At 43.0% G+C, this 24,037-nt stretch overlaps 1 protein-coding gene across 1 annotated transcript; it reads right to left on the bottom strand.

The window, feature by feature from the left end:
• Window positions 1-2,861: 2,861 nt before the first annotated feature.
• Window positions 2,862-21,241, bottom strand: LOC311128633 (cadherin-11-like; the record flags this gene model as incomplete). Its single annotated transcript, XM_084160818.1, has 11 exons — window positions 2,862-4,525; window positions 4,942-5,193; window positions 9,166-9,283; window positions 9,472-9,593; window positions 10,195-10,331; window positions 10,763-11,016; window positions 13,858-14,045; window positions 16,484-16,651; window positions 17,480-17,599; window positions 19,864-20,158; window positions 21,002-21,241. The coding sequence occupies 11 exons, from the start codon at window positions 21,239-21,241 to the stop codon at window positions 4,029-4,031; spliced, it is 2,391 nt and encodes a 796-aa protein (XP_084016944.1). The 3' UTR covers window positions 2,862-4,028.
• Window positions 21,242-24,037: the final 2,796 nt, after the last annotated feature.

Raw genomic sequence — 24,037 nt, 5'->3', positions numbered from 1 at the left:
CCCACCCCTTGACTTTTTCCACATTTTGTTGAGTTTACAAAGTGGAATAAAAATGTATTTGTCATATTTTGTCAACAATCTACACAAAATACTCTGTAATTTCAAAGTTAATTTTTTTTATAACATTTGTAAAACAATCATGAAATATAAAAACACTGAAATATTTTGATTTGATAAGTATTCAACCCCATGAGTCAATACATGTTAGAAACACCTTTGGCAGCGATTACAGCTGTGAGTCTTTCTGGGAAAGTCTCTAAGAGCTTTGCACACCTGGATTGTACAATATATACACATATTATTTTGAAAATTCTTCAAGCTCTGTCAAGTTGGTTGTTGATCATTGCTAGACAGCCATTTTCAGGTATTGCCATAGATTTTCAAGCCAATTTTCAGTCAAAACTGTAACTAGGCCACAAAGGTGAATTTGTCTCCCAGTGTCTGTATGAAAGCAGACTGAACCAGGTTTTCCTCTAGAATTTGGCATGTGCTTAGCTCTATTCTATTTATTTTTATCATAAAAAACTCCCTAGTCCTTGCCGTTGACAAGCATACCCATAACATGATGCAGCCACCACCATGCTTGAAAATATGAAGAGTGGTACTCAGTGATGTGTTGTGTTAGATTTGCCTCAAACATAATACTTTCTATGCAAGACATAAAGTTTACAGTTTTACTTTAATGTCTTACTACAAACAGGATGAGTGTTTTGGAATATTTGTATCATGTACAGGCTTCCTTCTTTTCACTCTGTCAATTAGATTAGTATTGTGGAGTAACTACAATGTTGTTGATCCATCCTTAGTTTTGACCTATCACTGCCATTAAACTTTGTAGTGACTGGGTGTATTGACACACCATCCAAAGTGTAATCAATAACTTCACCATGCTCAAAGGGATATACAATGTCTGCTTTTTTCTACCGATAGATGCCCTTCTTTGCGAGGCATTGGAAAACCTCCCTGGTCTTTGTGGTTGAATCTGTGCTTGAAATTCACTGCTCGACTGATGGACCTTACATACAGTGCGGGAAAAAAGTATTTGATCCCCTGCTGATTTTGTACGTTTGCGCACTGACAAAGAAATGATTAGTCTATAATTTTAATGGTAGGTTTATTTGAACAGTGAGAGACAGAATAACAAAAAAAAAATCCAGAAAAACGCATGTCAAAAATGTTATAAATTGATTTGCATTTTAATGAGGGAAATAAGTATTTGACCCCCTCTCAATCAGAAACATTTCTGGCTCCCAGGTGTCTTTTATACAGGTAACGAGCTGAGATTAGGAGCACACTCTTAAAGGGAGTGCTCCTAATCTCAGTTTGTTAACTGTATAAAAGACACCTGTCCACAGAAGCAATCAATCAATCAGATTCCAAACTCTCCACCATGGCCAAGACCAAAGAGCTCTCCAAGGATGTCAGGGACAAGAATGTAGACCTACACAAGGCTGGAATGGGTTACAAGACCATCGCCAAGCAGCTTGGTGAGAAGGTGACAAAATAACTGTCAATCTCCCTCGGCCTGGGGCTCCATGCAAGATCTCACCTCGTGGAGTTGCAATGATCATGAGAACGGTGAGGAATCAGCCCAGAACTACACAGGAGGATCTTGTCAATGATCTCAAGGCAGCTGGGACCATAGTCACCAAGAAAACAATTGGTAACACACTACGCCGTGAAGGACTGAAATCCTGCAGCGCCCGCAAGGTCCCTGTCTGTGGGAGGGAGCTGAAGGTTCGAGTTGCCAAACGTCAGCCTCAAAACCTTAATGACTTGGAAAATATCTGCAAAGAGGAGTGGGACAGAATCCCTCCTGAGATGTGTGCAAACCTGGTGGCCAACTACAAGAAACGTCTGACCTCTGTGATTGCCAACAAGGGTTTTGCCACCAAGTAGTAAGTCATGTTTTGCAGTCAAATACTTATTTCCCTCATTAAAATGCAAATCAATTTATAAAATTTTTGACATGCGTTTTTCTGGATTTTGTTGTTGTTATTCTGTCTCTCACTGTTCAAATAAACCTACCATAAAAAATTATAGACTGATCATTTCTTTGTCAGTGGGCAAACGTACAAAATCAGCAGGGGATCAAATACTTTCTTCCCTCACTGTATAATTGTATGTGTGGGGTACAGAGATGAGGTAGTCATTCAAAAAATCATGTTAAACACTATTATTGCACACAGAGTGAGTCCATGCAACTTATTATGTGATTATTATGTGATTTGTTACTCCTGCATTTATTTAGGCTTGCCATAACAAAGGTGTTGAATACTTACTTACTCAAGGCATTTCAGCTTTTCATTGTTTATTAATTTGTAAACATCTAAAAAAAAACATAATTCCACGTTCTCAATTTAATCCATTTTAAATGCAGGCTGTCACACTACAAAATGTATTTGGAAAAAGTCAAGGGGTATGAATACTTTCTGAAGGCACTGTATATGAAATGTACTTATTAGACTGTTAGAATGTTGCTGTCAAAATGGCTCAAAGTGTGGTCCATCCAGGCCTGGCTTTTCTAGTGTTAAAGTGACCTGTAGCTAGGAAGCATCCCTTGGAGAGGTTGAATAAGTTTGCTGTGGAGCATCCCTGGGAGAGATACGTTCATCTCAGGAAATGGTCAATGGGAACACTGACTGCTGGGTCCATACCAGTGAAAAGCTCTGTACATTAATGTGTAGTGTATGTGTGTGTGTGTGTGTGTGCATATTCATGGTGTCACTGGTTGTTCTGTGTCACAGTTTGCTACTGTATTGACCCTCTTTATTACTCTAAGTCCTCCCAGCATCATCCAGTAGACACCGTTCAATATCATAACATAGATCACCTCTAGGGAAAGAACAGATTGCTATTTTGCTCTTACAGATTTATTAACACCATCAATCATTTTATAAAAAGCATTTATTTCAAAGTTTTTCACTTCTTAGATAGAAGCACATAATAAAGCAACAGTACAATGTTCATAAAATATAAGTGTGATGCTGTAACATTTTCTTACATGTTGAAATACTGATATCTGCATGTGTACTAAAATAAGAACTTTTAAAATTGTACAAATAGGTACCATAAATTCGACATAGAAATTAGGCATCATTCACTACGACAGGACAGATTGCTATTTTCTCAACAAGGGAGAAAAACATACGCCAAACATAGAAAATAAAAAATGAAGAGAACAAATAAAATCATAATAATCATAATAACATTATAATTAAAAAAATGAGATTTACAAGAACCAATAGGCGCAAGTTTGATCCTCAAGAGACATATTTGCACATTGTACTGTACATACGTTATATGGACTTTAGCTTGCTTTAGGATATATTTTTCAAGTTGCAAAAAATGCACTGTGATGCAAGATAGTCCATTACTTAAGGCGATTTTTGAGCTCACAGGTCTTTCCTTGTGATTGATCATTGGTGAAATTGGGCTCAAAGGGGGGATTTTTCTCTGGATTTGTGAAAAAACACTGTCTCTGTTATTTGTTGAATCCATCTTCCTCAGGAAGATGGAGGTGCTACAGGAGCGACCAGTCTCAGTTTGCTGTTGTTGTTTTCTCATAGTTTCTTAATTGATATAAGGCAACAATATTTTCTTCTCCTTTGTGAGCTCATTCACAGTATCAACAATTACATGTCTCTCTGTGACCTACATTCCAACCCCAAACCGTAGTAACCTACAAAATGACTAAAAAAGTGAAATACCGAGTGATATTTGATCTCTCACCACAAACATTAAGCATGTCTTAATTTTCCATACACACCAGTACATCCCACAAAGGTGTTTTTTTAAAACGTTTTTTTGTCTTTCTCTCTCCCTCCTCAACACCCTCTGTCCTTCCTTACCAAACATCCCCAACAGGTATCTAGTATACGGCAAGTATACTTTACACATACAAATAACAAAGTTTACTATAAATAAAAATGCTTGTGGTATACTTATAGTAAACTTCAAGCACCACACAAAGTCAGTGGAGGGTTGGAGAAAGGGCGCAAGGAGGTGGTCGGGGAAATGGGTGAACGTTAAGAGTTGTCATCGGCAGAGTCTTTGGTGCCATAAAGGTCGGCCAGCTTCTTGAAGCGCGGGCCCCAGCTTTGGAGGTAGTCGTAGTCTAGGTCTGAATCTGTGGTCACCGACTCCATGGAGCTGAGGGATCCAGCGATGGAGCCCCGGCCCTCGTAGCCATAGATCTGGATGGAGTCATAGGGAGGGGCCGTGGGGTCGTTGTCCGCGTCGGTAATGCGGGTTTTGATGAAATCATCCACGTCCACACTGTTGGCCACGGGTCGCCCGCCAGGCCTCATTGGGTACTGGAGCTCAGGCTTGATGTCCTTACGGGGTAGGAAGCCGTTGGCACCGTCAGGGTTCTGTAGCGTAGCAATGTCGAAGGCCTCTGTGTCCTCCTCTCCACCGCCTTCATCGTCATAGGTGATGATGTTCTCACGGATGTCTTCCTCCTCGAAGACGATGAGCGGCTCTTTCTTCTGACGACGCAGGGCCACAAACAGCACCACGATCGCTGCCATGAGGAACATATCAGTCAGCCAATCATACAGAACATCTAGCTCTTACAGCTCATAAAATACCTTTAGCATTTCAAATTCCCTAATTAGCCACGCAAATAAATCACAGCTGCACATCATTTGGATTAGAAGTGCAAAAATATACAGTATGTTTAATTACAGGTGGTATGAATCTGTCTGACATTTTAAACAATGTTAATTGCAAGTTAAATAATCAATTGAGCCTGTGTAAATAATAAGAACGCACACTATTAATATTCTGTCAAGCATCTGTTCCATAAATACTTAAAACTATTCTGAAAACATTAAGGATAAGCACCACTCAGGATGGAAAAAATATCAAACATGAGTAAATATTAGATCAACAACAGATTGAATGCAAGTTGATGTTTTCTTTAGTGATGATGCTCACCCAGGAGAATGACGATACAGGCTAGTATGGCGATGAGAGCTCCGGTGCTGAGGCCTGCAGGCAGGATGTAAGGCTCCACGTTGCAGGACAGGATGGTGTCCTTACTGTCACAGCTGCACACTCGGATGGTCAGCGTGTTGGTGCTGCTCATGGGAGGGATGCCGTTGTCGTTGATCTCAATGGGAAGAAAGTAGACATCCTGGGTCATCCGGCTGAAGCCCCTCCGGGTTACATATATGCTGGCTGTGCTGTCTGTGGGGAACAAGAGGGGAGCCGAAGTAGAATAAGTACAGAGAAAAGAGGGTCCTTTAAATGTAACCGCTGGGGGGGAAATACACTGCTCAAAAAAATACAGGGAACACTTAAACAACACAATGTAACTCCAAGTCAATCACACTTCTGTGAAATCAAACTGTCCATTTAGGAAGCAACACTGATTGACAATAAATTTCACATGCTGTTGTGCAAATGGAATAGACAACAGGTGGAAATTATAGGCAATTAGCAAGACACCCCCAATAAAGAAGTGGTTCTGCAGGTGGTGACCACAGACCACTTCTCAGTTCCTATGCTTCCTGGCTGATGTTTTGGTCACTTTTGAATGCTGGCGGTGCTTTCACTCTAGTGGTAGCATGAGACGGAGTCTACAACCCACACAAGTGGCTCAGGTAGTGCAGCTCATCCAGGATGGCACATCAATGCGAGCTGTGGCAAGAAGGTTTGCTGTGTCTGTCAGCGTACTGTCCAGAGCATGGAGGCGCTACCAGGAGACAGGCCAGTACATCAGGAGACGTGGAGGAGGCCGTATGAGGGCAACAACCCAGCAGCAGGACCGCTACCTCCGCCTTTGTGCAAGGAGGAGCAGGAGGAGCACTGCCAGAGCCCTGCAAAATGACCTCCAGCAGGCCACAAATGTGCATGTGTCTGCTCAAACGGTCAGAAACAGACTCCATGAGGGTGGTATGAGGGCCCGACGTCCACAGGTGGGGGTTGTGCTTACAGCCCAACACCGTGCAGGACGTTTGGCATTTGCCAGAGAACAACAAGATTGGCAAATTCGCCACTGGCGCCCTGTGCTCTTCACAGATGAAAGCAGGTTCACACTGAGCACATGTGACAGACGTGACAGAGTCTGGAGACGCCGTGGAGAACGTTCTGCTGCCTGCAACATCCTCCAGCATGACCGGTTTGGCGGTGGGTCAGTCATGGTGTGGGGTGGCATTTCTTTGGGGGGCCGCACAGCCCTCCATGTGCTCGCCAGAGGTAGCCTGACTGCCATTAGGTACTGAGATGAGATCCTCAGACCCCTTGTGAGACCATATGCTGGTGCGGTTGGCCCTGGGTTCCTCCTAATGCAAGACAATGATAGACCTCATGTGGCTGTTGTGTGTCAGCAGTTCCTGCAAGAGGAAGGCATTGATGCTATGGACTGGCCCGCCCGTTCCCCAGACCTGAATCCAATTGAGCACATCTGGGACATCATGTCTCGCTCCATCCACCAACGCCACGTTGCACCACAGACTGTCCAGGAGTTGGCGGATGCTTTAGTCCAGGTCTGGGAGGAGATCCCTCAGGAGACCATCCGCCACCTCATCAGGAGCATGCCCAGGCGTTGTAGGGAGGTCATACAGGCACGTGGAGGCCACACACACTACTGAGCCTCATTTTGACTTGTTTTAAGGACATTACATCAAAGTTGGATCAGCCTGTAGTGTGGTTTTCCACTTTAATTTTGAGGGTGACTCCAAATCCAGACCTCCATGGGTTGATACATTTGATTTCCATTGATAATTTTTGTGTGATTTTGTTGTCAGCACATTCAACTATGTAAAGAAAAAAGTATTTAATAAGATTATTTAATTCAATCAGATCTAGGATGTGTTGTTTAAGTGTTCCCTTTATTTTTTTGAGCAGTGTATTTCAGGTAGTGTACAGACTGCTTAACACAATCATAGTTATAACCGAAGAGTTTTACTTATCCAACGTGTTCAGAAGGTAGAAGGCAGACTTATAGCCGCGGAGGAAAAGCAATGAGCTGTGAATTTCCAGATATTAAATTATTGTAATATTGTGAACATTTATTAGCTTTTGGAAGTGTAATCAAAGTTCTAGTGGAGGTAGCTGTATTGGTTTTATGTGGGGCTGGGTGAGGGTGGAAGGATGCCAAGTGCACTCTTCTGACTCAGTGCAAGGTCGCACTCAGAACAGAGATGGAGGGAGTTCATTTAGGTGCTTGTGGCTTAGGCATTTTCCCTCCCTCTCTCACAGCATTGTCCTCAGCTCACTATACCTTTGTCAGAAAAGACTTCTCATGACAGGGCTATTGTGCATACAGAATGGAAGGGTGAATGGGCTCTATGAATCCTGCACTACATCAGGTCTACATCATATTATTCACTTTAACTCTACCCACATGTACATATGACCTCAATTACCTCGACTAGCCGGTATATAGCCTCCCTAATGTTATTTTATTTTACTGCTGCTCTTTAGTTATTTGCTTTTATTTTACATTTTTTATTTTAAAAACTGCATTGTTGGTTAAGGGCTTTTCACTGTAAGTAAGCATTTCACTGTAATGTCTACACCTGTTTGATTTGATTTGATTTGATACTAAGAAAGGTTATCATTGCCTTGGTAGGGTATCTTTTAAGGGTTGAAGTAGAACAGTCTAAAGCAATGAGAACTTAAATATCCTATATGAACAAGGTAGTATAGCTGAAAGAAGCACTTCATAAGAAGCCGCTTTCAAGGAACATTTTCATCATAAAATTATACTTAGTAAGTGTTCTTACATCTGCATTAATGAGAGTGCAAGAAAAAACGAAATAGCCCATGCTGTCTCAGACAGACACCCTGCAAACTCTGAAAATCACGAGAAAATACATTGATAAATGGAGATTGGAAAACTGTTCATTTGAAAGGATGCTTTGGCTCCAGATCAACCCAACAAATCAGAGGGGCTGTAATCTGTTCTGCTCATATTGTGGGCTTTTTGAAAACACTATTGAAAACCACTCATTTTGACTCTCATTAAAGCAGATCAAACGGGTAGAGAGCCATCCCTCGCCGTGCTGGCTGCTGTATAGTCACTGCAGCACTGCTTGGAACAGTCTGATATGACTTTATCTGGGGATCAAAAAAAATATCCCATTAAACTGCAATTAACACATTCATTCCCCCTCATTCATGCTCCTCCATCACAGAAGGAGATATGCTTGGAAGTGGCTTGTGATTACGGCGCGGTCGGGACGAGTATTAAAGCAATGGCAGAGGATGAAAAAATACCTTAAATTGGCTTAAGTTTATAGAAGAGAATATTGATGGATGCATGTCATTAAGAGAAGTGTCATGTAATTGCTTGTTCAAAGATGGCAATGCTGACTGAACTACTCGCAGCAGCTGTTGAATGTCTCCATCATAGTCATTACAATAGCTTTGTCCTAAGCAATCTCTATGGATATAAGCAAGTCTAATCAAGTATGTTTATGGAGTCGAAACTCTGTTATTAACTTTTGCTTCTCATTATCTTTAATCCAGGAGTTTATAAACAAGGTTGATGAATGCTATCTCCATGATGAGTAATTCTCCTCTGATGAGAGATGGCATCCTCTGGGGTTAAATACCACTGTGCCTCATCTGTTGAAATGGAATGTAACAGGTACTTGCTCTGACCAGCTCTTCTAACCAGCCGCTCCATCACTGTGACTGGCAGACTGGAAGGGTCTTTGAGCTTAAGGACAGCTGGGATGACTCACCAGCCAGCCAGGCCCCCAAACACAGCAGGCAGAAGGAGAGGTGCTCTCACTCTCTCATTCTCTCTCTCTCGCTCACCTCTCCACTCCCCTGTCTGATCAGACAGAGTGTGATGTAGGGATAACTAATGCAATCGCAAGCTCTGCAAACTGATCCAACAGGCTCAGTCTCCTACATGCAGCAGTTCACCGATGTAGAGGCTAGGACGCCAGAGAGACACCGGTGGTAATTAATAAGCTCTATGGGATCTAGCTTCAAATCAAACTTGAGTCTACAAAGATCTGCTGAATCACTTTCGATGCATACACAGTGCAAAGCCCATCTGGATGTAGAGAAACCTGAATTGATGTAAAGAAGAAAAAAGACTGGAATACTGGAGTACCCACTAGCCCCTATAAACACAGTAAAAGTGTTCAAACAGAAGTCACTCTTCTCATTGATGGAAATAGAATGTTTGAGCCCACCCACCTCTGTTGTCTTTCAGGGAGAAGTTCTGGTTGTTGACAACCTCTGGGGCGATGCTGAAGTGGAAGTACTGTCGGTGGGCCATCTCATCCTTGTCCACCGCACTGACTGTCTCTATGAGCTGAGTTGAACAACACACACAGGAGTTAGTACAGACCGAGTCCACCAAAACACTGAACATTTTCAATATATTCAATATAACATACATTTATTTTTGCACATGGTGGTTACTACTATGCATAAAGATCTGTCTTTTCTAAATGTGACTTTGGAAAAAGTACTGTATACATTGTGTGGGATTAGACTTACTTTGCCAGGGGAGACATTTTCACACACAAGGATTTCGTTCTGGGTGGCAAACTCAGGGGCGTTGTCATTCACATCTTTGACTTTGATGTTGACACGTACTTTCGTATCTTGGTGATGTCCCCCTGTGCAGAATGACAAAAATGAATAACAAACAAGTTAGTGAATCAGTGCGCGTACATGGGATTTGGCTTGCTAGAAAACAAAACCAACTCCCTCTGAAAGCCACTGCAAACACAATGAGAAGACAGCACAGTATGAACCTATTTATTGTATAAGAAATGATGTAGGTTGTTGAATGCTTGGAAATGATGCTGTCAGACAAGTGTCATGCATAATACAACATAACTGCTTGATCTCTAAAGTTCCAGACATTAATTTTTGATGCATCAAATTATCCCTGAAATATTTGAGACAGATATACTTCAGAACTAGACATATTCATGTGGAGTAGAATCACACAGACAGAGAACAGCTACTTAAATATGTTTGTTTCTGATTTGGGGGATGTGGATGTTTTGCAGTAGTCTCTAGCTACTCATTTGACTTTTAGAAAGGCACTTTGTGGTAATCTTCTCTTAAAACATATTGAGGGGTGGCGACTCTAGGACCACATAAGAGCCGGGTGGGAACACAACAGTTCCTGGATTGGGAGGCATGACGTCTCTGGTATTCACAGCTACTCTCTAATTTGAAACCCGAGGTGGATGGTGGAGGGTGGCGTACCAATCTCAGTGGCGCTGACAGAGATGTTGTGCCAGGGTAGCGTCTCCCGGTCCAGTGGTCTGGTGGTCTTGATGATGCCATCCTCTGGGCCGACACTGAAGAACTGTTCCACGTCCGTGTAGCGGGGAATCATATACCTGCAGTGAACAGTGGTGAAAAGTAAACACGTATTCAATTAGTGCCTGTTCCTTAGATAAAACAAAAGCTTAATTATTCTTGTGCTGTAGGAATGCATGTTTGCATTGTTTGGATTCATGTATTTGATGGAGCAATGTTTATAGTTTGAACAGCATATTAATTGAAATATTTGCTCCCGCAGAGCAGGAAATAATATAGGCTATTTATTTTGTTTACTGATTGAGTAGGGCCCTGTAGTATTTTATGTTGACGAGATGAGGCCTTTGAAACTGAAATCATCTACACATCAACATAACATTGGCAATTCGAAACAGAAAGGATGTATTATAACACTATGGGACTGGGTGGGGTTGATAATCAGACAGCGGTGCTAAAAACAAACAAAAATGAGTAACAGAAAGAGTGAACGAGAGCGTTCCAAGTAGCCTACCTGACAGGGTTGTTGGCCACGTCTGTGTCTTTAGCGTGTACACGGCCCACCACGCTCCCATCAGGGGCATTCTCCTCCACCTCGAAGCTGTAGCTAGTTGCCATGAAAGCAGGCGGCTCGTCTGCGTCCTCCACCATAACCTTAACCGTGGCTGTGTCTTTGTAGGGGCCCCAGGCGATGAAGCGGGGGTCCACGTGTGTGTTGGATGCCTCCACTCTCAGGGTGTATGCCCTCTTAGTCTCAAAGTCCACAGGCTGGAAAGAGGGAGCAGTGTGGATTTAGTAATAATACATTCAAACTATATCATCATTAAAATAATGGGACAAAAATTTGAAGGTAGTCTCAACGTAATTCTTTCTATAATACAATTACTGCATCATAACAATTATTTCCTGTAGCTATACACTGCTATCTAGAACCTTAAAGGGTTCTTCGGTTGTCCCCATAGGAGAACCCTTCAAAGAACCATTTTTGGTTGCAGGTAGAACCATTTTGGTTCCAGGTAGAACCCTTTTGGGTTCCATGTACAACCCTTTCTACTGCAAAAGGGTTCTATCTGGAACCAAAAAGGGTTCTACCTGGAACCAAAAAGGGTTATCCTATGGGAACAGCCGAAGAACCCTTTTGGATGCCTTTTTTCTAAGAGAGTCAAATCAAATGTTAGTATGGAGTTGAGATGCTAGTTAGAGGGTGCTGTTGCAAAAGAAGACAGTGGTTGTGGTCAACGTCAGCATGAGACAACACCAAGACATTCTTTGCTCAGTCCTTATACGTAAGATGGCCCGTGTTTCAGTTTAATGCCTTATCTAAGTCATAGCCTCAATCACCACCAGTTCATTTAATTGCAAGAAATTGGAATTATGCTCAAGTATAGTTAATGCCCATTTAGTGTGAACAACCCTCATCCCTCTACACCCGGCCTCCTACTGCTTTCACACATCCGCCTGTTTTCTTATTATCCTGTCTCACCCGGCAGCCATCACCCCCACAAATTACCAAGTGAGACTTTGAGGTACCGACCGGAGTTGAGGGGGCGGCATTCCAGGATGCACACACACACGCACACACACACAAACACACACAATGTATCTCTCTCTCTGCCTGTGTGGTGATTGATTTGAAGTTGTTTTCCTATCTCATCCTTCAGTCTTTTTTGCGTGTCTTTAATGAAGCTGCCAATGGTGGGAACAGCCATGACCCAGTTCTTTCCTTTAACAGGTCGGTGAATGTACCTCACTGACGTTGTCTCCTGAAGCTGTGGTCCCCTTGCTCTCTGTCTCACTCTTTTCCTCCCCCCTCTATCTCTCTCTATCTCCCTCTCTCTCTTTCTCACCCTCTCTCTCCTTTTCTTTCTGTCTCCCGTCTCACCCTCTCCCCCCCCCCTCTCTCTTTCTCTCTCTCTCGGTTCCTTTATTTTGGCACTTAATAATTTGCTGGCTGAAACTAATCAGCGGTAGATAATATTCACAATAATGCCTGACTTCCTCTTAACATTCAGCCTGCGCCTGGTAGCCCGCAGTTGAAACAGAATACTTGATTAAAACTCTGTCAATTCCATCAGTAATGCTGACTTTAATTTTCAACATGCTTTGAAGAGCAAAAGGTGATGATTTCCCGAGAGGTGTATTGTGGAGGCATTATGTTATTGAGAAGAGCAGGGCTGCATCAAACTGATTGTTGTCGGCACGCTGAATAGTCCCACCTCCCCACCCCCCACCTCCACACACACCACACCCAGCCTAATCAGCAGGCAGAATGGTCTCATTTGGGGACCTGGGTCCTGGTATTTGAGATAGCCAAACACTGTTAAGAATTACAACCCCCCTACCACCATCCACTCTACTCAGCGTCAAACCATTATTTCCCCTGATTCAATTCTTCAACTTTCCCCAGCTACAATTTCTATTATCCAGCGTTCATAACACTTATAATGATTGTTGCACCTCTCTGTTATGAATATGAGGGGGATATGCACTGAGCAGCGATGTCTGATCGCACTTGGGTTCATGAGACCATAGAGGAAGTTGTTTACATGGCCGTTTTCCGCATTTCAATGGCCGCTGTCGTGCCTTACCTGGTATAATCCTCAGGCATGATTAATAGAACAGCGGCATTTTTAAGCACATAGACTACACACTGGTACTCACAATCCACTGAACTGCCAAAATTACCCAGCTTGCGTAAACCCTTGAGAAAATATGATTACTTGTCAGACACGCATGCAAAGGCCTCCCTCTCTCAGAGTTGTGTTATTTTTGGAGAGGAGTAGAGAGGAGAGTGAGTGAGATTGCTGCTGATCTCTGAGTGTAGAGCATGTGCTGTGAAAGACAGTTGAGGGATTTAAAAAAATAAAGCACCACCAGGTGGCAATGCTCCGTCTAGGCTGCTGCTGCTGCGTAGGGACTATGGAGGGAAGCAGCGCCTCTCTCTCTCTCCTCTGGAGGCCTGGCTAAGCCTAACCATGGCAGGCAGGCAGCTCCAGGCACAATGGCGCCAGTGAGCACCCAGAGGCAGCACAGGCGCGGTGCAGTGCAAGGCTGACCTCTCCAGGTCGGTAAATGTCGGCATAATCCCAGCCCTGGAGCATAGCAGAGCTGCAGCGCCACGCTAGCAGCCGACCCACAGTCAGACTGCATAGATGTGATTCCTCGCCCAGAGAACCAGCCATGAAAGTCAATGCTCGTAATAAGAAACTGAGGTGGTGTCATTGCAATCACAGAGTGGAACGGTAAAAAATCACTCCTCTCTCTCTCTCTCTCTCTCTCTCTCTCTCTCTCTCTCTCTACTGCTCAGGGTGTGCTTCAGTCTCACACACAGGCACACACTCTCTCTTTCACTTTTTCCCTGTCTTTCGCTCTCTACCACACAGAAATTGCATACAGCCACCTTTACATATTCAAACACGCACAGACACATACAGGTGTGTCAAGTAATGTCAAGTATTGAGTCTACCATTTTAGTCCTCAGAATGTTAGTGAAAGGGCTGTAACAAAAAAGTTGATTCAATGCAGATGACCCTATACACTTTCTCACACATTACTTTCATTCCTCCACAATTTGTATGGAATAGTAAATCACCTTCACTCCCTTCTCACCTTTCTCAGTTTGATAACACCCTCACGGGTGTCAGTGTCGGTGGTGATCTCAAACACAGTCATCCCATCGCCCTCGATGAAACGATACGACACAAGTCCATTCTCCCCCAGATCTGGATCTTTAGCCTTCAGACGGCCCACCTCCTCACCCGAAACCTTGTCCTCTGAAACTGACATGGCGTATACACCTGTGTGGAGAAACAATAGAAACTGTTACAACTAAGAAAATATAATTCACACTTGTAGTCGATGCCTGATGCCTGGTTTGACTTACTCCGAGGTACAGAATAGCATTCACCCAACTTTCCACTACCTTCATACTGTTGTTTTATAGGCAGACTCATTTAAAAAAAGATTACATGAATGTAGTGGAAAGTTGGGTTTGATTGAGACATTGTATTCCCCTAACCTTATTCTTTCAATAAAGTATTTTAGTATTTTTTTATTAATATTATATTACTTGTGTATGTCTTTCCTTATCAAATGTGAGATTAAATGCCATTTGTAATATGTTTTGGTGCATATACAATGAGCTCCAAAAGTATTAGGACAGGATTTTTTGTTGTTGTTCATAACGCTTATTATGATTGACATTTTTGGGCTAAAACCAGTAGGATAAATACACATGTAGGTAGAGTCCATTCTCGTTATTTTTTCTCCTAAGAGCTTTGTCACAACGGACCAGTCAAAATACAAATTGCTGGAATACAGAGCCAAAACAACAAAAACATTTTCACTGTCCTAATACTTTTAGAGCTCACTGTATGTGTTTAAAATACTATCCAGATAAGAAAGTGTCTGGTCATAGAACATTCCATAGAATTCTAGAAAAATACCACCGGTCACGAAAACGGCTGTAACAGTAAAAGGTATTACTATTCTGATTTCAGATGATCAATCCTTACAAAATAAGGAAGACTAATTATGCTCTAAGTTTTTCTATATCTTCAATGTCAGTTTTTTTGGAAAAAAGTATATAAGATACACATTTTCACTTGGTGCTTTATCTTGACTGATTACCATTTGATTGATGTTATATAATTTGAAAGGGCTGTTTCTCAGCTTTCCAAATATATAGCATGTTTTCATATATGGTTTGACACCAGCAAAGTACGCTCATTAATGTACGCAGAGGTCATGGTCTCAGTAAATTCTGGAATTCCCAAACCAATATGGCGATTTCAGTTAGATGGTGTTCTAAAGCCTTGTGTTTCCATTCGCTTTTAATGCTGTAAAACACATTTACGGTATTTTACTGTTGAAATTAAAGAAAAGTCTTACAGTGTAAGTACATGGTGTGGTCCATCTTTGAAAGACAGTGTGTATTTAGCTGTTCTGCATTTACACTTAATTAACATGAGAGAGAGAGAGAGAGAGAGAGAGAGAGAGAGAGAGAGAGAGAGAGAGAGAGAGAGAGAGCTATAAATCGAACACAAGAGATACCTGTGGAGATTCAGCTGACCAGCACCTGAGGGCCACAGCCAATGAGCAGACAGTGCTTTGTGTTCGTATTTGCATGTGTGTGAGTGTTTGTGTCTATAGGGGTGCATACACCTGCCAGTGGCCGAGGCAGAGCAGTAGGACCATATGTCTCTCGGCCCTGTCTGCTCCTCCTATTGAAGTGTTCAGAGCCAAACGCTTCAGCTGCATTTAAAAATAACTCTGACATGGGAAAGAACCTTTTAAAAAAGGCCTAATGATATAAAGGGCTGCTACTTCAATCAGACTACATAAAAAATATATTTTCATGAGAACGTTACTGAATCCTCCCTGGCTCTGACCATGAGAGCTGGAAATAAAAATGAACATAATATCAGAGGCTGAACAATGTGACAATACTGATGTGTATGTCATCTATCTCAAAAAGTCTGTCATTACTAATTGAACAAAATTCCAGTTTTCATCATCTGGAAAATAGTTGACATTATTAAAAGGTGGTTGAGTCAGCCCAATGACTCAGTTTTAGAAGTTTCTTACCCCACCCAGGACTAGTTTAACCCAAATATGTAGCTAATTTTCCATCCAAGAGCCACTGTTAGCAGGGTTACATCCGGGCCTTAGTGCTGATAGTAGGGGAAAGAGTGGGGGCTCTCTGGGACAAATCTTCAGGCTCTGCTCTCAAGAAGTAGGGGGAAAATGATGTGGGTCGTTTCTACTACATGAGACGGAAATCTGTGTTTAGCTCGCGGTTTAGAGCCAAAATAATTCCCCTCCATTCCCCCTCTCTGTCGAACAGAAATACTGACACTAACACGTTAATATTTCACAACTCTTTATCGCGCTTAAGATATTTGCTGTTATCACATCTCCTATGAGCGCAATGAAACCATTTAATATTTCCCCTTTAACATATACCCTGTATAAACTGCGTGTTGCATGGCCTCTGGGGCCAGCAGCCATCCATATTTTGAAGTGTCAATGCAATTTTGAAGTGTCAGTTGATGCTTGAGGAGCTGGGAGAGCGCTAGACTGGCTAAAAGCAGACCTGTCCCCCATGGATGATGCTGCTCGTACCTCAGCAGAGAGGGACAGTGACGACGGGAAGAGAGACCATCTAGCTTTAGAAAACAGAAAAGAAAGAAAAACACAGAAAAAGTGAAAGAAAGAGACAGGACTCTTCACTTACTCTGAGGGAACTTCGGTGGGTTGTCGTTGACGTCTGTCAGGGTGATTTTCACTTCTGTTGTCCCTGACAGTCCCCCCATGTGTCCCCCCATGTCCTTGGCTTGGATGACGACGTCATATTCCTGCCGTGCTTCCCTGTCCATGTTGGGCAGAGCAGTCCGGATGATCCCTGGGGACAGGAGAGGAGGGAAATGGCTTTAATTCAAGGGGGACCTGCCTGTGACCTTTCAGCAGCCTACTACTATGCAAGGCCTACTGGGAGGAGCAGGGCATGATGGATCATCACTGACACGTGAGATCACATTGTGACAAATGCCATCGCCATCTCATTCATCAGGCTCCTTTTCTAATATCGGGGTAATTAGTGTGAAATGTAAAAGGGAAAAAGAAGTGACTTGTTTCAAATGAAACTGCAGAACACTGCTCAGAACAGTAGTGAGGAATTGTTTTTTAAGCCAGTTGTTTATTTATTAATTTTTCTGTGAGGAAACTGGCGCTCCTCACATCACAGGAGAATATGATGGGGATGGTTGCTCTCCGGTGATATTTAGATGAGCCTGTGCATGAAACGCAGATAAGCCAAAAACAAATTAGAAATGTGAGCATTGGACAGGATCCAGTGAAATATCCAGCTTTGGTTTATTAGGAGGATTTTCTCTCTCCGATCACTCGCTTGTTCTGAGATCTCCCTGTTTGGCTGGGGGTACTTTGGCTCCCAGGATGCTTAGAGTTCAACCAGGATATTGCTTGCCTAATCTGGCAGTGAGTTAATTCTGTTTGGCAAAGGACAGGTACACTCAGACTTTGCCTTGGAGAAATCCCAAAGCACGACAGGGCTAATCCTCAATGTCCTTACTTGGCATGGTTACTAAATGTGAGAATTCACAGATTATCATCAGATACATATAAATACAGTTTTGATATAAGGCATACGGTATATATAATGTTATGCTATCTGGATGAATATGAAACAAGGTGGGACAGAGAGGTTGGGTACCTGTTTGTGGTTCCACTGAGAAGTAGGGCTGGCCCTGGAGAATGCTGTACACCAGTCTGGCACTATTCCCGTAGGTGGGATCATCAGCATCTGTGGCTGTTACCTGCATCACTGAGGTACCTGGACAACACAAGAACAGCATGTGTTATTATTTTCAACACCATTTACCCAACATAATAGTAGACCTGCAACAAGCAAATCATTATGGCATTTAGCTTGAGCCAATCCTATGTTTCTAAAATGAAATTCCTGCTATATAACTCCTGATGCTGGAAGTGTTTACCATTCTAAAAATCACTTATTCTTAACCGAAAAGGTGGTGCAGTCAGCATCCCTCCCATGGTTATAATGTCCTTAAGTGCTCATGGTTTTGGGATTCACACAAAGCCTAGCTGTTTCACCAGTAGAGTGAGGGAAAAAAAGTATTTCATCCCCTGCTGATTTTGTATGTTTGCCCACTGACAAAGAAATGATCGGTCTATAATTTTAATGGTAGGTTTATTTGAACAGTGAGAGACAGAATAACAACAACAAAATCCAGAAAAACGCATGTCAAAAATGTTATAAATTGATTTGCATTTTAATGAGGGAAATAAGTATTTGACCCCTCTCAATCAGAAACATTTCTGGCTCCCAGGTGTCTTTTATACAGGTAACGAGCTGAGATTAGGAGCACACTCTTAAAGGGAGTGCTCCTAATCTCAGTTTGTTACCTGTATAAAAGACACCTGTCCACAGAAGCAATCAATCAATCAGATTCCGAACTCTCCACCATGGCCAAGACCAAAGAGCTCTCCAAGGATGTCAGGGACAAGATTGTAGACCTACACAAGGCTGGAAAGTGCTACAAGACCATCGCCAAGCAGCTTGGTGAGAAGGTGACAACAGTTGGTGCGATTATTCGCAAATGGAAGAAACACAAAAGAACTGTCAATCTCCCTCGGCCTGGGGCTCCATGCAAGATCTCACCTCGTGGAGTTGCAATGATCATGAGAACGGTGAGGAATCAGCCCAGAACTACACGGGAGGATCTTGTCAATGATCTCAAGGCAGCTGGGACCATAGTCACTAAGAAAATAATTGGTAACTCACTACGCCGTGAAGGACTGAAATCCTGCAAGTGCCCCTGCTCAAGAAAGCACATATACAGGCCCGTCTGAAGTTTGCCAATGGACATCTGAATGATTCAGAGGAGAACTGGGTGAAAGTGTTATGGTCAGATGAGACCAAAATGGAGCTCTTGGCATCAACTCAACTCGCCGTGTTTGGAGGAGGAGGAATGCTGCCTATGACCCCAAGAACACCATCCCCACCGTCAAACATGGAGGTGGAAACATTATGCTTTGGGGGTGTTTTTCTGCTAAGGGGACAGGACAACTTCACTGCATCAAAGGGACGATGGACAGGGCCATGTACCGTCAAATCTTGGGTGAGAACCTCCTTCCCTCAGCCAGGGCATTGAAAATGGGTTGTGGATGGGTATTCCAGCATGACAATAACCCAAAACACACGGCCAAGGCAACAAAGGAGTGGCTCAAGAAGAAGCACATTAAGGTCCTGGAGTGGCCTAGACAGTCTCCAGACCTTAATCTCATAGAAAATCTGTGGAGGGAGCTGGGTTCAAGTTGCCAAACGCCAGCCTCGAAACCTTAATGACTTGGAGAAGATCTGCAAAGAGGAGTGGGACAAAATCCCTCCTGAGATGTGTGCAAACCTGGTGGCCAACTACAAGAAACGTCTGACCTCTGTGATTGCCAACAAGGGTTTTGCCACCAAGTACTAAGTCATGTTTTACAGAGGGGTCAAATACTTATTTCCCTCATTAAAATGCAAATCAATTAATAAAATGTTTGACATGGGTTTTTCTGGATATGTTTGTTGTTATTCTGTCTCTCACTGTTCAAATAAACCTACCATTAAAATTATAGACTGATCATTTCTTTGTCAGTGGGCAAATGTACAAAATCAGCAGGGGATCAAATACTTTTTTCCCTCACTGTATTTGAAATGAATTTGCTTGCCACAATGGTTTCTGAACATATTTGAAGCCAGGCCTTTCTAGACTGCCGAGTCTGAGCCCCAGAAGCACCATTTGGGTTGTCAGTGGGTGGAATCGCACAGCAACAGATTGTTACTCTGTGACAGGCCAGCACTAAGGATGTTGTATTACAGGGTGTGCCACACACACACACACACACACACAAACAACACTCACAAGGAAGAGGGAAATTGCAAAGCCACAACAACAACAGCAACACTTCCAACTTTGCCTCCCCCGGTCAGATTTCAGTAATTTTGAATAATGCATGGGAAACAAGCTGTTCACTGGCAAACAGTCTGAGGAAGGGTGAATTAGACACGGTCCATTCCCCAGCCAGACTCACCAACATTGGACATTTCAGGCACCCTGGCGTAGTATGGTCCATGTAGGAACTCAGGTGGGTTGTCATTGATGTCCTGGACCTTGACTATGAACTCAGACGGAGGCTCCAGAGGCTTGTTGGTGTCCCTGTCCACAGCCTGGGCTGTGAGGGTGTATTGGGCCTGCTCTTCCCTGTCCAGGGTCTTGGTGGCATGGATGTTGCCTGTCTTGTCATCAATGACGAAAATAGTGCCTGCACCCTCCCCTGAGAGAATGTACTTGCAATTGCCATCTCCAGCGTCAACGTCTGAGTGGAGCTGGAAACAAATGGACAGGAGAAAATGTCAGCAAAATTACTTTGGAAGAATATGTTAAAAACCATTTAAAAAATACTACATTCCAACATGATCATAAGGGAGGAACATGGATAATGAGAAGCACATTCAGCCCAACCAATCATGTACATGTGATTACATTTAAATGCAGAGCTTACAGAAAACTGCCTTGAAACCAATATGTTTCATTACAGAGAATCAATCTATATTTACTCTGATGATCAACATTAGGTGCAACACTGCAACAATACAATTAGTGGTCTGTCACATTATCAGGTAGTTAGTCATTTAGTTGATTGGTTCATTTCTGCAATTCAAAACACGCAGAACTATATTCCCACAAACAAATATATGAATGGTATTTTAATTTTGCAATATCTACCAACTTTTCATTATATTCTATGAAATATTGTTTGTAGAAGCCTGTACTGCATGCATGTTGTTTTTGTTGTTGATTGATGTCATGATTGATTTCCAATCCAATAATAACAAGTTACCATCTCTGTCACTGCCGGAATTAGAGGCAAATTTATGTCCCCATTTGTAATCATCATTTCTGTGGAGACATAAATCGCCTGTTTCCCAGATGTCAGTGTCTTTGGGGGATGCTTTGATATTAAAAAGGAAATCCAATTTATAACCTTTAATCAAGTGGGCCACTGATTGCTTTTGTGTAACAAATTGAGGATATTGCAAGGTCTCCGCTGGTAATGAAAACCCCTTGTGACTTTAATTCAGCGGTCAACAGATAGAGAGGGGGAAAGAATGGGAGAGAAAAGAGAAGGTAGGAAGGTGATGATGAAGAATTTCAAACCGTGACCTTACCCTGCCCACTAACACTGGGTCTGGCCCTGTGTACTCCTCAATGACAAAGAACTGGTTCCAGACCCAGCCTCTTTTGGAGCGGTGTAGGACCTGTCCCTCCTTGCCTGTCCTCTCCCGGTGCCTGTGTAGGGAGAGGCGGCGGTGGTGGCTGTGCTCCAGGGGTGCCGAGGCGGCCACAGCGCTGCACAGCACGGTGCCCAGGCACATCAGGAACACCTGCAGTCCCAGTCCCTCCCACATCCTGCTGCCTGCTGCCTGCCGACCAACGCTATTCCGTCTTCCTCTGGGCCTTCCTGCACGTGTGCCTGTGTCCCCTGAGAGGCACAATCCAGAGATAATCCTGGGAAAACCTTCCTCTGAGGTCCTTCCTGGACAGTGGCTTCACTTCACACTCACTAGCCTGGGGACTTGGACCCTAAACCTCACCGGATCCTTTGGTTTTGCTTTATGCAGTTACTCATCACAACCACTTCTTCTTCTCTCTCTTCCTCCTTCTTCTCCTCCCAACGTAGGCCCTGAAATGAAACGAAAATACACTGAGTAAGTCACAGGGGACAAAACAGTTCTGTACAAGAGTAGTTATCGTCGGCCCACACTCCAACCAAAGTTTTAATTGACTCCTCTCTAAATCTCGACATATTAATTCATTTTGTGCCTCTGTATCTTGCTCTAATTAAGTGACAGAGGTTGTAAACTCATTTGCTCTTATTTAATTAGACATCAAGCCACTGGTGTTCTCAAATTGAAATGTTGCCTATGTTTTGTCCCTTGTTGTATTACATTAGGTGAGTAGAGCAAAAGTGAAATTGTTTCCTTCAAAATTCAAATTTGGTATGAAATGCATCACTTAATTTTCATACACTGACCATGCACTGATGGTCAACAAGGCGCCAATGGAGCTAAAAAGAGAATAGTCTAATAGTCGATTTCCTCAGTCATAACTGCAAACAAAGCAGGCTTTATCACATGCCAATAGGTTATGTTACACATCTGACAATTAACCAGATGCGGTGTTGTTGTCAGTCCCATGATTGGCTTTCATCATTTCCTACTTGGCTGCTCATGGATGGACAGAGGAACAAATGGACCTGCGGGGGATTTTCCCATCCAGTGAGTCGCTAAGAACATTCAGCCTCAGCACTTCAGCAACGATGCTAGCTGGGAACCCAACCACAATAATAATGCTTTAACACACTGCTTAAAGCTGCCTCTCACTGGAACCGGTTAAACACACGGTCCAGCAGGGAAGAGAGGGAGGGAGAGAAGAGAAAAAAATTGAACAAATCTCCAGCTTGTGTGGCAGAGCTCATAAATAAAGTCAAAATAAAGCGCATCCACCAGTGAAGTAGGGAAATGGGCACCCTAACTCAGTTGGACCTCTCCACTGTCAGCCCCCATAATGAACGCCTGATAACGCTTCATGCTTTCCAGTGTCTCGGCTGTAAATTGGCAGCTACTCTGGAAAAAGAAGACATTTTATGTTTTCTTTCGTTATTGACTGGCCACCAAAATGTCAGCCAACTGTGTGTGTAGGAGTGGTTTTATTGCCTCCGAAGCCCCATCATCTCAAGGGGAGTGTTTCCCATTTAAATGCCTCGGGAATCACAGGCATTCATTCCTTTCCAGTAAATCCAGATCCTATAGGCCTACTTTGCAGAGGTGCATTTAAAAAAGGACAGCTAATGCTGCTCTATGCGATCATGTCAGAAATTCCGATGCAGAAGCAGTTATTTTCAATCTGTGTCAAATCAAAGGAAATGAGTTGAGATTCAAACAGCAGATTCAGAAGTCTGAGGCACAAGTCTCCTACTTGTTAGATGGTGAAATGTGATTAGCATGTACTCAATGCTGGATCTTCCATTTCATTCCACAGGATTTAAGCTTGACTCACACACATTTCGTAGGTCTACCTTGGGTAAAAAGATACTCACTCCATGTTTTTAATGTATTTTTGAAGTATTTCTCTTGGTATGTCCTTTAAAAAAGGTACTTGAAACAGTGAGCTTCCACCCACAACATGTTGCAACAATATCGATGTGGTACATGGGGGCGGCAGGTAGCCTAACATTGGGCCGGTGACTGAAAGGCTGCTAGTTCGAATCCCAGTGCTGACTAAGTGAAGAATCTGCTGATGTGCATTTGAGCAAGGCACTCAACCATAATTACTCCTGTAAGTTGCTCTGGATAAGAGCGTCTGCTAAATGACTGAAATGTAAAAAATTGCAGTCCTATAACTTTGCATACCTTTTATTTAAAATGGCTCCCCACTCCAAGACAAATCGAGAGGGTTCTAAGACATGATTCACCTCAAGATCAATCTCTATTTGCTTCCGTCTTGGCTAAGACGGATGTGCTGAATAAGTTGTCTGGTCCAAAGTCACTCATGGATTGTAAGTGATTCACCAGTAATGCAAAATGTCTCATCTGTTACAGTAATACAGTGATTGTGAGTCATGTATTAAGTATTCCAGTGGATGGCTAGACAGCTAAATGTTTCCATGCAGCACCACTGTAGAATGGTGAGAGAGACATCGGAGCATTTGTGAACATGGAAAAATACACTGAATATACCAAACATTAGGAACACCTTCCTAATATTGAGTTGCCCCCCCCACCCCCCTTTGCCCTCAGAACAGCCTCAATTCTACAAGGTGTCGAAAGCGTTCCACAGGCATGTTGACTTCAATGCTTCTCACAGTTGTGTCAAGTTGGCCGGATGTCCTTTGGGTGGTGGACCATTCTTGATACAAACGGGAAACTGTTGAGCGTGAAAAACCCAGCAGCGTTCCAGTTCTTGATACAAACCGGTGCGCCTGGCACCTACCTTTTGTCTTGCCTATTCACCCTCAGAATGGTACACATACACAATCCATGTCTCAATTGTCTCAAGGCTTATAAATCTTTCTTTAACCTGTCTCCTCCCCTTCATCTACACTGATTGGAGTGGATTTAACAAGTGACATCAATAAGGGATCCTAGCTTTCACCTGGATTCACCTGGTCAGTCTGGAAAGAGCAGGTGTTCTTAATGTTTGTA

Source organism: Coregonus lavaretus (assembly GCF_964263955.1).
Source record: "Coregonus lavaretus genome assembly, chromosome: 4".
Taxonomy (NCBI): domain Eukaryota; kingdom Metazoa; phylum Chordata; class Actinopteri; order Salmoniformes; family Salmonidae; genus Coregonus; species Coregonus lavaretus.
This window is presented reverse-complemented; position numbering and strand designations above follow the sequence as displayed.